This window comes from Ammospiza caudacuta, chromosome 11 (genome assembly GCF_027887145.1).
Source record: "Ammospiza caudacuta isolate bAmmCau1 chromosome 11, bAmmCau1.pri, whole genome shotgun sequence".
In the NCBI taxonomy this organism is placed as follows: domain Eukaryota; kingdom Metazoa; phylum Chordata; class Aves; order Passeriformes; family Passerellidae; genus Ammospiza; species Ammospiza caudacuta.
In genome coordinates, this window is record NC_080603.1 from 18,940,656 (window position 1) to 18,953,065 (window position 12,410).

Consider the following 12,410-nt stretch of genomic DNA (forward strand, 5'->3'; position numbering starts at 1 on the left):
TCTTTTCAGACCCCGATCAGTATCATTTCTCCGGCAATGACAGCTTTTATTTGCACTGAAATGAATGCTGCAAAATTTCCAAGAAATAGCCGAGGCCCTGTTGGCTGCCCACCCTCGCAGGGCCGGGCCATGGGCACCCACCCCCGCAGCCCCCTGCCCACGGCCCCACTTGGCAGCAGAGTCCTGGAGTTCTGGGCAGATGCATGTGTCAGTTTGCACACCCCGAATGCACAAGGGTGCGTGCCCCCCTGGCTCCCCCTTCCTGGAGCCCTGTGTGCACATCAGGGTGTCACACCTAGGGGTGGGTATATACACCCACACCAACGTGTGTGCACATACAGACAGCCCTTGTGCACGTGTACAGTCCCCAGCACAGCACCCCTCCCATGTGCACACGCACACACACTCTCCTCCTTTATGCATATCCCTGCCTGAACATCTACACACATACACACATCCCTGCTTATGTGCTGGTGGGCACTTTGTATCCCTCCCCAGACCTTGGCATAGCACCCCTGATGCAGAGCACCAAGAGGGTTTGGGGGTCACCCATTCACTGGGCTCTACCCCAGCACAGCCCAGCACTCGGGGAAATCAAGGCACCGAGGGGGCAGGCACAGATGGGTGCTCTCTGCACAGTCCATCCCCTCTGGGCACAGACAGCAATGGGTGGGAGTCTGGAGGAGATGCAGGGGTGTCAGTTTGGCTGTTTGTCTGCACCTCTGGCTGTTGGGAAAGAGGAAAGCTGCTGTTTGTGTAGGTGTGTGCCGCGTGGGCGGTGCGTGCCGGAGCTGGTTTGCCGGAGCCGCGGCGCGGGCGTGTGGTGCTGCCTCTGCAGCGGCCGTGATGCTGCACGGACACACCTGGCTGTGCCTGTGCGTGCCTGTGTCAGCCCCTGCCCGGGCCACTGGGTGTGTGACAGTGTGTCTGCAGCAGTGCCATGGGCACACGTGTCCATGTCTCTGTGTGGGCATCTCTGACTGGGACAGCAGCCCTGGATGTGCCCAGGCACAGTGGCTCAGGTGTGACATGAATGGTGTTGCAGAGTGCTCATGCATGGGCAATGCTGCACCCCCTGCAACGCTGTGGGGGCTGCACGGTCCTGAGCCTGGGCTCCCATGCACCCCTAGCCCCAGGACCCTGCCTGCAGAGGTGCTGGTGCCTGGCTAGGCCAAGGTTAACTCTGCTGGAGCCCATGGGCACAGTGAGGGGAAGCTTTAATTTAATGAAGTGTGAGGCTTTTTATGGGCTTTTAATTACGTGGTGATAATTAACATTATAGGCCTCTGGGTCCCGCTGGTGCCAGGCTGCCCTGTGCCAGCTTCCGACTGTTTGTAAATAAATCCCGTGGGACGCGTGGTGCACGCCCCAGGGCACCCAGCTCCTGCAGGAGCGAGCAAAGCCAGCCCCAGCCCCCTCCTCCCCAGTCAGGGCACAATCCACTGCAAAATGTGGGTCTCCACCATTTTTCCTCCCAGCTGCACCCAGCCACCTGGGTTTTGCCAGCCCTCTGACTGACCAGAGCTGCCAGCCAGCAGTGCCAAGTTTGGTGAGAGCAGGCACAGGCAGCAGTGCCACACTTGTCACCCCTGCTGGAGCCCAGCCTGGCGGGGAGCAGCACCCCGTGCTGGGGCTAATAGGAAGCAATTCATCAGGCAGCACTGGGCACACTGCCCACGCACCAGGCACCGATGGATTTATCGTGCAGCACCCAGGCAATTTCCTGCCCTCCTCTAATCAATAAGGGAGGGCAGGGGGCAAGGCCAGCTTCCCCCTGCAGGTCATGATGTGTGTGGGGAAATAAAAATGCCCCAAAAAACAGGTGAGGAGACCCAGGTGTGTGGGTAAGGACCCCACCACAAATAATTTCCCCATTTTCTGCCAGCACCAGGGGATCAGCAGCCATGGGGGTGGGGGGGACTACAGATTGAAGCATCTGGATAGCCCCCATCTAACAGCACTGGGGGTACGGAGCAAGATCCAGGGTGCCATACACTGCAGCCATTAGGGCCAGCACCCGATTGCTTCCCCCACCCACCCAGCCTCACAAAGGGAGCCCAGGCCTCCAGGCTCCCCTCCCCCACCCTTTCCCATTTAATTTTTCCTAATGAAAGGCAGGAGGATGGCGGGGAGCTGGGGCACCAAGGTCGAGACTGCCTTTAATCAATCCCCGCTGCTGGCTGGGTGCCCGGAGGAGCTGGCGGAGGAGAGGACGGGGGCTGCGGCAGGGGAGGAACTACAGAGGGGGTTGCAGGGTGCAGCTAAGGGGCTCCCAGCAGACAACTGGGGCACCCAGTGCTTGCCCCCCCCAGGACCCTGCTATGCCCTACTCCAAAGAAAAGGCACCGTGAATGCACCGTGCTGCCCATCCAGCCCCAGAGCTGTGCCGGGATCCTGCCAGGGCAGCTTTAATCCTCTGCAGGAGACATCCCTGAAAATCAAACCCCCTCCCTGCACCCACCTCTCACTGTGGGGTACCCTCTTTGCCCACCAGGATGGAGACACTAGAGCCATCCTCAGGCTCAGGCTGCTAAAGGCACTGGGCAAAGGAGTGTGGAGGGTGCCGAGGGGGACCTGGGGGTCACCTAGAGCTGGGTGCTGGTGACAGCACTCACCCCGTGCACCAGCACGGTGGGGCCCAGCCCACGGGTGAGCAGCTCCAGCTGGTGCAGGTAGAGCGGGTAGAGGCTGGTGTCGGCCGGCGGCCGCGGCAAGTACAGGAAGCGCACGGCCGGCGCGGGGCTCTGCTCCAGGACCAGTTTGTTGGCGGCACGCACGTACTCATCTGACACTTGGGTGGTGTTGGTCGGGAAGTTCACAACCCCTTCCTCCTCTTCCTCCTCCTCCGCTGGCCCTCCTGAGGGTCCCTGGCAGGTTTGCCAGTGCAGGCGGGTGATGGCATCCCAGGGCACCAGCTGGATCTGGGCCTGGATGCGCAGGTCCTTGAGGAGCTGGCGCAGCTTCTCCTCCTGGGCATGGGGCATGGTGCCCGCCTCTACGCAGAGGAAGAGGCGCAGGCGGGCCCGGCGCCAGGCCCGCGCCATGTTGAGGACGCAGGCCATCTGCAGCAGGAACAGGCTGCAGGTGTCGGCATAGCGGGCACTGTCGGGCCGCAGCAGGTTGACGGGCCACACGTGGATGGTGGGCGGGGGGCTGGCGGCCCGCCGCAGCTCCCAGGCCTTGTCCAGGCTCTCCAGCTGCCGGGCCAGCAGGACATTGCGAAGCATCTTCAGGGCGTCAGCCACAATGCCCACGTACTCCCGGGCTGACAGCAGTTTGGGAGTGGCGGCTGCCCGCAGCGGGGGGAAGCCCAGGGGAACCTCCTCACGGGCGCTGGTGAAGGCGGGGTGCCGGGCCAGACCGTCCTGCGGTGCCTCGTCGTCGTAGAAACCCAGCACAAGGGTGTTGGGGCGCATGCCGCCTGCCAGAGAGACCGTGCCAGCCCAGCTGAGCAGAGGCAGAGGGCTCCACCAGCCCTCCGGGCACTGCAGGTGTCAACAAGGCACAGCTTGACTTTGGCATTGCTCAGCCTGCCAATTTCAGACCCCTCAGGATCAAACCTAGAGAGCTCCATGACCTGACTTGATTTTTACACTGCCCACTCAATACCTCTTCCACTTGGCTTTGGGACTGCCCACACTGTGTGCTTCCAAACCCCTTGGCATATCTCATCCAGGTATCTTCAAGCCCCTCAACACTGCCAACAGTGATGCTTCCAAACCCCAAACTGCCTACAGCTGACCCCAGATGTACAAGACCAAATTTGGCTTGGCATCGACCATTCAGGTGCCTCCAAATTCCTTGGCACTTCTCAACCCACGGGGACAGCAGGATGTACCCTCACCCATGTCCAGACCAGGCACCACTTACCAAGGCCAGAGGTGAAGAGGAGCTGTCGGACACCGTGCCGCACTGAGGGTGCAAGGGTGAGGCTGACAAAGGCCTTGACATTCAGTTTGTCCACCAAGCTGAGCCACGAGTCCTGCTGGGGCTGCAGCGGGTCTGAGGGCAGCATGTCTGGATGGGGGACAAAACCAGCATCAGTGGGACAGATATCCCATACTGGGGCTAACCCTGGTGTCCACCCCCGCTGCAAAACCCTGTGCCCACCCCAGCACGGGTGAGATGGAGAGGTGCTTACAGAGAGAGATATAAAATTGTATATAAATGTATAAGAAACCCCAGGCAGCCCCATCCCCACTCCCCAATTTCAGGCCATTAGTAACCACAGCAACAGCAGGGAAGGGGGAACAGAACCTGTGCATCAGCCATGTCATGTGCCAGGGAGAGCACGCGTGTGCAACACACATGAGAGTGCAAACACCCACAAGGCACAGAGAGTGCAAACACCCACACACACAGCAGCAGGTGTGAGGTGAGGATGGACACAGGCACACACGTGTGCAAGTCTGTGCCAAGTGTGTGCCCACGTGTGTGCTGGGTGTGTACAGGTGCTAACCTGGCTGGCACATGCCTCATGCCAACACCGACACAGGCAGGAGCCCCATGTGCACATGTAGGGATGGACATTCATGCACATGCATGTATAAGTGTGTGTGCACAGGAGGCATGGGACAGACACAACTCACTGATGTCCCCATAGCAGCCAAGCCCAATGTGCCACACATGTGCCCAAAACACTGACATTCCTCAGCCATCAACTGGTCAGCAGTGTCAATCCAAGAAGCCCAGGAGCCCTCTGGCACCACAGCAGAGTGCAGAGGCCATTAGCACAGGAGACAGTGCAGATCCTCACCCAAGTCCTGCAGCTCCACATGGCCCAGGACATAGAGGCCGCTCTTCTTGAGGTCATTGACAAAGTCGATGAGGCGGGCGCTGCCTCGCGGGTTCTGCACCATCAGCAGCATCTGTGGGCGCCAGAACTTGACGTGGTCCTTCCGCACATCCAGCATCAGCAGGTACTTCCGCACCTGCAGGACGGAGGGAGGGAAACAGGTGAGGAAGCCTTTTTGTTTCACCACTCCACCCCCCTGGGGATGCCAGTCCTGAGGACATGCTGCCCAGGACACAGCTGAGCTGCCACGGGGACACCAGCATTCCACCCCAAGGGGACAACAAGAGGACAGCACTTACCTGATGAAAGATGAGGGCCTGGCTGATGTAGCCCCAGGTGCTGCTGGGTGAGAGGTAGTGAAGGGCAAGGAGGAGGAGGAGGAGGAAGCCCAGGCTTGCTGAGGCCGACACAGGGCTGATGAGGAACATCATGACGCAGCAGCCTGCGATGCCCAGCAGGCACGTGTGCCAGGTGAAGTACCGGAAAGTGGGCCTGCAGCAGGGAGGAGGGGACACCTGCTATCATGTGGTGCCCATGCTGCCTGTGGGAAGGACACAGCAAGGGGAGCTGTGCCAAAGGGCCACACCACCCACCCCCAGTGATTCTGCTGTGCCAGCCCAGGGCATGTGGGGCACCTATGCACCTGGAGGAGAAGTTATGGAGGGGAGATGGTATCTCCCAGGGCAGTGGGCAGCCTGTTGCTGCCAGCCCTAGGCAGACAGGGCAATGATGGCCATGGGACTGGCAGTGTCCTGGAACACCCAGGTAGTAATGGGCAGTGCATGGCAGCGCTGCCAGCTATGGTGCCCGCTCATTCTGGTGCAGGGAGGCAGAGGCGGGGAGGCAAGAAGCTGTTATTTTCTCTAATTGCTGTTTTTCCTGAAAGGTAATTAAAATCCTTTTCCGCTGTGCTTGATGCAGACCTCAGTGAGGGGAGGGGGGAGGCACCAGATGTGGGGTGGGTGAGGGGCCTGTTGCTACTCGTCCCAGCAGGCTCCCCCGAGGCACTGATCCTGCCCCATTCCGTGCCAAGTCAAGGAAGCAGCTGGGCAGGGCAGATGGGGGCCAAGCCACAGCCTGGCACAGGCATCAGCTCTCCTTTGGGAATGGGGCCTCTGGGGGACTCCCAGACAGTGCCACCCAGCCCTACTTGTGCAACACCTCTGCCCACCTGGGGGACTCTCCCTGCTGTGGAGTCAGCAGCCTGCACTGGGGGCAGTGGGCATCACCCAGGAGGGAGATCAGGCTCCCCCGGCCATTCCCAGCACCCCAGATCTGGGCAGCCCCACGAGCCCAGCCTCACACCAGGGTACCCCACACCTTGTACCACAGGCTGGGCCTGCCTGCTACACATACTCCTTCTTCCTGGAAGATATTTTCTCCTCCTCCCACCCAGAATCCTCCTTCCACCCTCCCCCTTCTCCGTTAGTTTAATTAGCGCTAATGGAAAGTGGGCTCCATCACCGCTTGGCAAACTGCCCGGGGGATGCCGGCCGGGCCCAGGCTATAAATTACCTCTGGAAGCCTGAGGGGAGGGGGCGGGTGGTACCCATGGTGCTGGATTTATCCATATCCACTCAGCAAAGCAGTGCCAGTGCACAAGAACCGTGCCAAGCCACTGCCATTCCAGGACCTGTCCCCTTCTCTCCCCAAGGATAGGGGTGTCTTTGTCCCTCTAATGCCCAGGAGAGGGGAGTTCAGCATCTCTGCCCACCATCTCATCATAAATCTCAGGCACAGGGGCGGCAAGGGAAACACAGACAGAAGAATGGAGGGATGGGTGCCTGCCAAACATTTCAGCACAGCCTCTCTCCCCTGTGGCAGTGGGTACCTGAAGTTGGGGGCCGAGGCCCATTCCAGTGCCAGGCAGGCCAGGTTGACAGTGGCATAAACCAGGAGGAAGAAGATTGTCACGACACTTGCAATGGTGTTGAGCTTCCCAGAAAAGAGCACAAGCTGCAGAGAGCACAGGGTGAATGCATACCCTGGGATGGCACATCAGGCATGTGCCCAAGCTACCCCTGTCCACTTGGGGTGTATCCCAGGGGTATGATGGGTAAGGGTACAGACAGGAGTCCCTTTTCCTTTTTGTGATTTATCCTTAATTTATGGGATACCTCCTGCCTCAGGGAGGGAAGGGCACAACTTCAGTAGGACACCCAGGGGGGCTGGGAGAGGAATTCCACAGGGCAAGGGGACATGCCAGGCTCCACAACACCCAGCCCGGGTAACAACCAACCTTCACCCACCAAGGCCAGGAAAGAAGCATGGCTGACAAACTCACCTGCACCACCAGCCAGGAGAGGATCACTGCCATCACTGGGTTCCCACTGGCAGATGTCTTCTTGGCCAGTGCCAGTGCCTGGCCTGCAAGGCAGAGCAGGGAGGCTGGGCTGGGACACCCCAGTAGGCAGCCACAGGTTCAACCACCAGCCAGAGTCCCATCCCCACCCTGAGTGCTGGGGCGGGGGCAAATTCCAGGACATGCAGGTGACCCAAATGGGCACACACCAGCCCACAAACCATCACCTCCACACCAAGAAGGGAGTTCCCTGCTGTCAGGGCTGGTCCCTAGCAGGGACAACCTGCTGAGGGGGCTCCAACGAGTGCCAGGGCATTCTGGCCACTCACCAAAGAGATCATCCCGGGCCAGGGCGTACAGGATGCGGGATGCCCCGATGAGGTTGCTCATGGCTGCAGAGAGAGTGGCAGCATAGATGCCCACAGTGACCAGCGGTGGGAAGATACTGATGTCACGCAAGAAGCCATAGTCTTTCTGCAGGAGGGTCCTGGAGAGGGACACACACACACTGGCATCTGTCTCAGCCCAGGCCAGCCTGCCATGGCACCAGGCACACCCTGGCAGGCGGAGAGGTGGCCATACCTGTTGCAGGTGGCACACATGAGGAAAGCCAGCAGGTTGTAGACGAGGTAGGTGAAGAGCACAGCAGAGATGGTGCCCCGTGGGATGGAATAGCTTGGGCGCTTCAGGTCCCCTGTGGGCAGGAGCAGGCAGCATTAGTGCCCACAGGCACAGCACACCCCTCATCTCTCCCAGTTCCTGTTCCTCGTGCCACCGTGCCAGGCACCTCCTGTCCATACCTGACATGTTGGAGCCTGCCATGATGCCAGTGCAGCCGTTGAACATCACTGCAAACACGGAGCTGAAGCTCATCATCTGCCCGGTGGTGTAGTCCACATCATACTTACCTGCAGGACACACAGACAGAAGCTGTGACAGGCTGTCCAGGGTGGCACAGCCCCGCCACAGGCCCACTCCTCCATGTCCCCACACATAACCTCCAAGAGAAACCACCCCACAGCACCTGCTTTGTGCCCACCAGCTGCCCCCATCCTCGAGCAAGCCCCATGTGATGTAGCAGTGCCAGTGGGCACGGCAGGCAGGAGGGAGAAGCCTCTCCTCACCGCCCAGGTTGTCTCGCAGAGTGCTGAGGGAGAAGCCAGTGAAGGAGCCATTATCAGTCTCAGTGCCATTGCTGTCGGGCAGGCGGATGGGCACCTTCAGGGGCCGTGTGGCAAAGAAGCTGACAAGGATGGTGCCCAAGACAGCTGCAACGATGAGGAAGATGAGGAACGTGGCCTTGGCATAGATGGAGGCACCCACGAGGCACACAAGGAGGCAGAGCGCCAGCAGCACGGTGCCGTAGAGCAGCTCGAACCAGTAGCTCTGGGGCAGGACGTGGACACCTGTGCCCGCTTCTTGCCCTGCGCAGAGACAAGTCAGGATCAGCCAAGCTCAGAGGGGGCATCACAGGGAGCTGAGAGCTACTAGCATTGTGTCAAGCATGATAGGCACCAACTCACTGGCCAGAGGGCTGGGTGAGCCATGCCGGCTCTGCTGGGCATGGTGCTTGGCATGCCTGGCACAGCACTAGGGCTGCTCAGGTAAGGGATACCTGCTGTCCCCTGCCACCACGCAGGGTGGTACTCACCAGGCGGGATCCCAAAGCTGTCCACCACTGCCTCCACCAGCCCCAGCACATAGAGGGCACTGCCACACACATTGGCCAGAAAAAACATGATCCCGATGCTGCCGCCAAACTCCGGGCCCAAGGCACGGCTGATCATATCTTGCTCGCGTCAAGGGAAGATGTCAGCAGCACAAACCACCATCAGATGCTCCCTACCCTCTCTCCCAGGCCAACAGGGTCCCAGCCTCAGCATGGCACCCCAAGGCCACTGGGTAGTCACTCAGCTTTGTCCCACATGTACTGTCCCAGCAGCACCCACAGCAAAGGATACAGTAGGCTCCTCCAGCATCCAGTGCCCCGTTGGTGGCAATGGCACACACAGACAGCACCGTCATGCCAATGATGAAATATGCCACTGCGAACATGGCCAGAGCCTGGTACAGCCCAGCATGACCCACCACGAACCCTGCCAAGGATGGGAGAGGCCAGCGTGCCCATTAGCTGAGCATGGACAACCTGCAGGACACAGTCCCTGGCACTGCCACCACACAGACCTCACCCCACTGAGGAACGTGGCCACTCCCATCCCTGTGCCCACACCTTCCCCCAGGACCTGCCAGCCCCCTTCCATCCAGGATGAGGATGCTTCCACCTCCCACCCACAGCAGCCCACACCAGTGTCTCCCTCTTTCAGGGTATTTCCATTTTCCACCCGTGTCCGGCCCAGGTGTGCCCAAAAACCAAACAAACAGGGAAGGGGCTCTGCTGCTGGGACCCCCGTGCCCTGCTGCCACCCTTGTTCCCCAGAGTGGGGAGTCAGGAGCTCCCCACAGGGATCCCCTTGCTGCCTGCTTGCCTACAGCACAGCAGGAAGTAGAAGCAGTCCGGGTGTCCCTGCCAGCCACGGCACCGCTCCCAGTGGGGCGGGTGGGTGTTCCCGCAGAGAGGGGCCCAGAGTCCCTCCGGCCCTGCCCGGGGTGACGGCAGCGATCCCGGTGGAGCGATCCCGGCTGGCGACACTGCGGGCGGGAAGGGGCTGCCCGCGGCTGTGGGCGCTGCCCTATCTCAGCCACAGGCCAGGCCGCGGATGTGCCCGCGGGAGACGCGAGGGGGGTGACCGGGGCACCGGCACCGCAAGGAGCCCTCGGGGCGACACGCTGGCTTTGAGGGCACCCGCTGCGGTCCCCAGACAGCCGGAGGGCATCCGAGTGCCACATGTAAGGGGGGTGGGGGTGTGGTGGAAATAAAGGGATGCCCCAAAAGCACTGCGGGTCTAAGCAGGAGGGGCTGCTAACCCAGGAGATGTGGGGAGCATGTGAGGGTGTGGGGGAAGCGGGGAGCCGACCGGGAGAGCCTTGGCTCCCCAGAGTGGGAAAGTTCCTCTTCCTGGCAGCTTTCCTTCCCCTCCACCCGCACCTCCCCTAGAGCCCCGCGGTGCCCGGGGTAACACAGCCCCGGGCGGGGGCCAGGTCAGGCAGGGAGAGGCCGGTGCCCGCTGTGGGGCTGGGGGAGGCAGAGCCTGTACGAAGTCCCCAGGCAGGGGAGTGGGAAAGGGGTGAACGATGACAGGGGTGATGGCCCATGCCCCCATCCTGGGGGCCTCCCAGACAGGGGAATGGTCTCAAGGTCCCCATGGCCCGGCAGGGCCCCCCGGGCACGCCGCCAACTCCCGCCCTGGGCTTTCCGTGGGCGGAAAGAGAAAGAGGAAAAGCTTTTCCCGTTCCCGGACCAGAGCAAACACTGCCCGCCCCGCCTGCCCCGGGCCATGCTGGGGCACCCACCCCTTCAGGCCCCACAAAAGGCTGCCAGCTGCCCCAGCCCATGCCCATCCTGCCCCCTTCGTCTCCCAGGGGTCACAGTAACAGACTCATAACCAAACTGGGGGCAGACTGGGAAACAATGCGTGCCCTTTGCACACGCACACAGGGGAAGCTGAGAATCTGCTGGGGGACACTAGGGTTCTGCCCTTGGGACACTGGATGGGATGCGGGAGAGAACTGGGGTGCTGGAGCCTGGCGCTGCAGGATGCCTGGGAAGCAGCAGGATCCCAGCACTAGGGGACAGGTGGACATTAAGGCACTGGAATCCCGTTTAGGGGAAGACACAGGGTTCTACTCCCCGAACATCAGGGTTTTGAACTAGGGTCCCTTACGCAGGTCCCTAAGGTCCTAATTGGGTTCCTGTAGTGCAGGTTCCTGTCCCGAGCCCCTAGCCTAATGGGGTCAGGTGGGGACACAGCACCGGGACCCCAGCACGGTCTGGAATCGAGCAGGCAGGGGAAAGGCACGGGGACCGCAAACTGTGGGCACTGGGGTACGCACTGGAGGGGAGTACTGGGACTGCAGCAGAGACGCAGGCCCAGGAGAGGGCACTGGGAGGGCACTGGCACCCAGACTGGGTGGCTCGGGGCTCCAGAGGCGGGGGCCCCGAGACTAGACGGTGGCCGGGCTGGGGGTACCAGGCAGAGCTGGTGACTCTCGAGGGTCCCCGGGCCGCGGCCGGGAGCGGGGGGTGCCCCGGGGGCGGCGGCACTCACCGAGGCGCAGGAAGAGGACGACGCTGAACATGGAGAGCAGCGTGGGCACCACAACGCCCAGGAATGTGGGCAGCTTGCGGGGAGCGGCGGCGGCCCGGCCGCGCTCCCGGCCCCGCTCCTCCTCGGCCGAGCCGCCACACAGGCGGTACGTGAGCAGCGCGCTCCGCTCCGAGCTCGCCATGGCCCGGCCCGGCCCGGCTCGGGCCCCGCCGATCCCGAAAAGCGTCCGGTCCCGGTCCCGGCCCCGGCCCCCGCCCCGGCAGCCCCGCCCGCCGACCCGGTCCCGACCCGCCGGGCCCCGCCCCACACACGGCCCCGCCCACGACCCGCCGCTCAGGCCACGCCTCCGACCGCGCCCCTCGATAGGCCCCGCCCCGTGCTAGCCCACCATTGAGGCCCCGCCCCACCGTGCATTCTACCCACGCCCCTTTAGTGGCCCCGCCCACAGCCCCCCGCTCTTGTCACCTGTCCTCCGTCCCAAAATGCTCTTCCATAGTGGTCCCCTCCACCGCCCCCCCAAGCCACACCCCAACACCCCCACAGTGACTTCCTCCCCAGCCTGGGTCACTCTACACCCCCAACTCTCGGCCCTTCCGGGGTCTCCCCACTCTGGTCCCCGGCGCTGTCCCCCCACTCGCGTCCTCCGAACTCGCCCCACTCCTCTCGCACCCCAAAACCCGCCCCTGCGTCGCCACGCGCCCCCTACCCCCGACCCCCCAGTGGCCAACACCTGATACCGGCTCATGTAGCCCCGGGCCCTCCCGGGAGCTCCGGTACAGCTCCCGCCCATGTCCGCCCACCCGCCCCGCGGCGCTGCCGGCCGGGCTCGGCTGCCCGCGCCAATTACCGGACAGCTGGGGCCCCGGGGGCACTGTCCCCCCCTGCCCGCTGCCTGGGCTGGGATCTGCCCGGGCCCCGGGGTCCCACTGCCGCCGCCGCCCGGGGCGGCCGAGCGCCTCGCCAATTAGGTTAATGCGGTTGGCACCGGCACCGGGAGCGGGGGGCACGGTGCGGCCGGGGGCGAGCACCACTCCGGCCTCAAGTTCCCGCGTGGGCGCCGATTGCGGTCAGCGGATCGATTGGATCCCCGCGTGTCGCTGGTGGGGGGATCCGTGCGGGGACACCGGGACGGGGCGGCAGAGCGCGC

At 62.5% G+C, this 12,410-nt stretch overlaps 1 protein-coding gene across 1 annotated transcript; it reads right to left on the minus strand.

The window, feature by feature from the left end:
• Window positions 1-154: 154 nt before the first annotated feature.
• Window positions 155-11,499, minus strand: SLC12A9 (solute carrier family 12 member 9). The gene is made up of 13 exons (XM_058812192.1): window positions 11,264-11,499; window positions 9,059-9,193; window positions 8,749-8,886; window positions 8,222-8,521; window positions 7,898-8,005; window positions 7,680-7,791; window positions 7,427-7,584; window positions 7,080-7,162; window positions 6,627-6,751; window positions 5,095-5,287; window positions 4,757-4,931; window positions 3,871-4,017; window positions 155-3,421 (listed from the first exon to the last, which is right to left on the minus strand). Exons 1-13 carry the CDS (start codon window positions 11,442-11,444, stop codon window positions 2,586-2,588), a joined length of 2,691 nt encoding a protein of 896 aa, XP_058668175.1. The 5' UTR covers window positions 11,445-11,499; the 3' UTR covers window positions 155-2,585.
• Window positions 11,500-12,410: the final 911 nt, after the last annotated feature.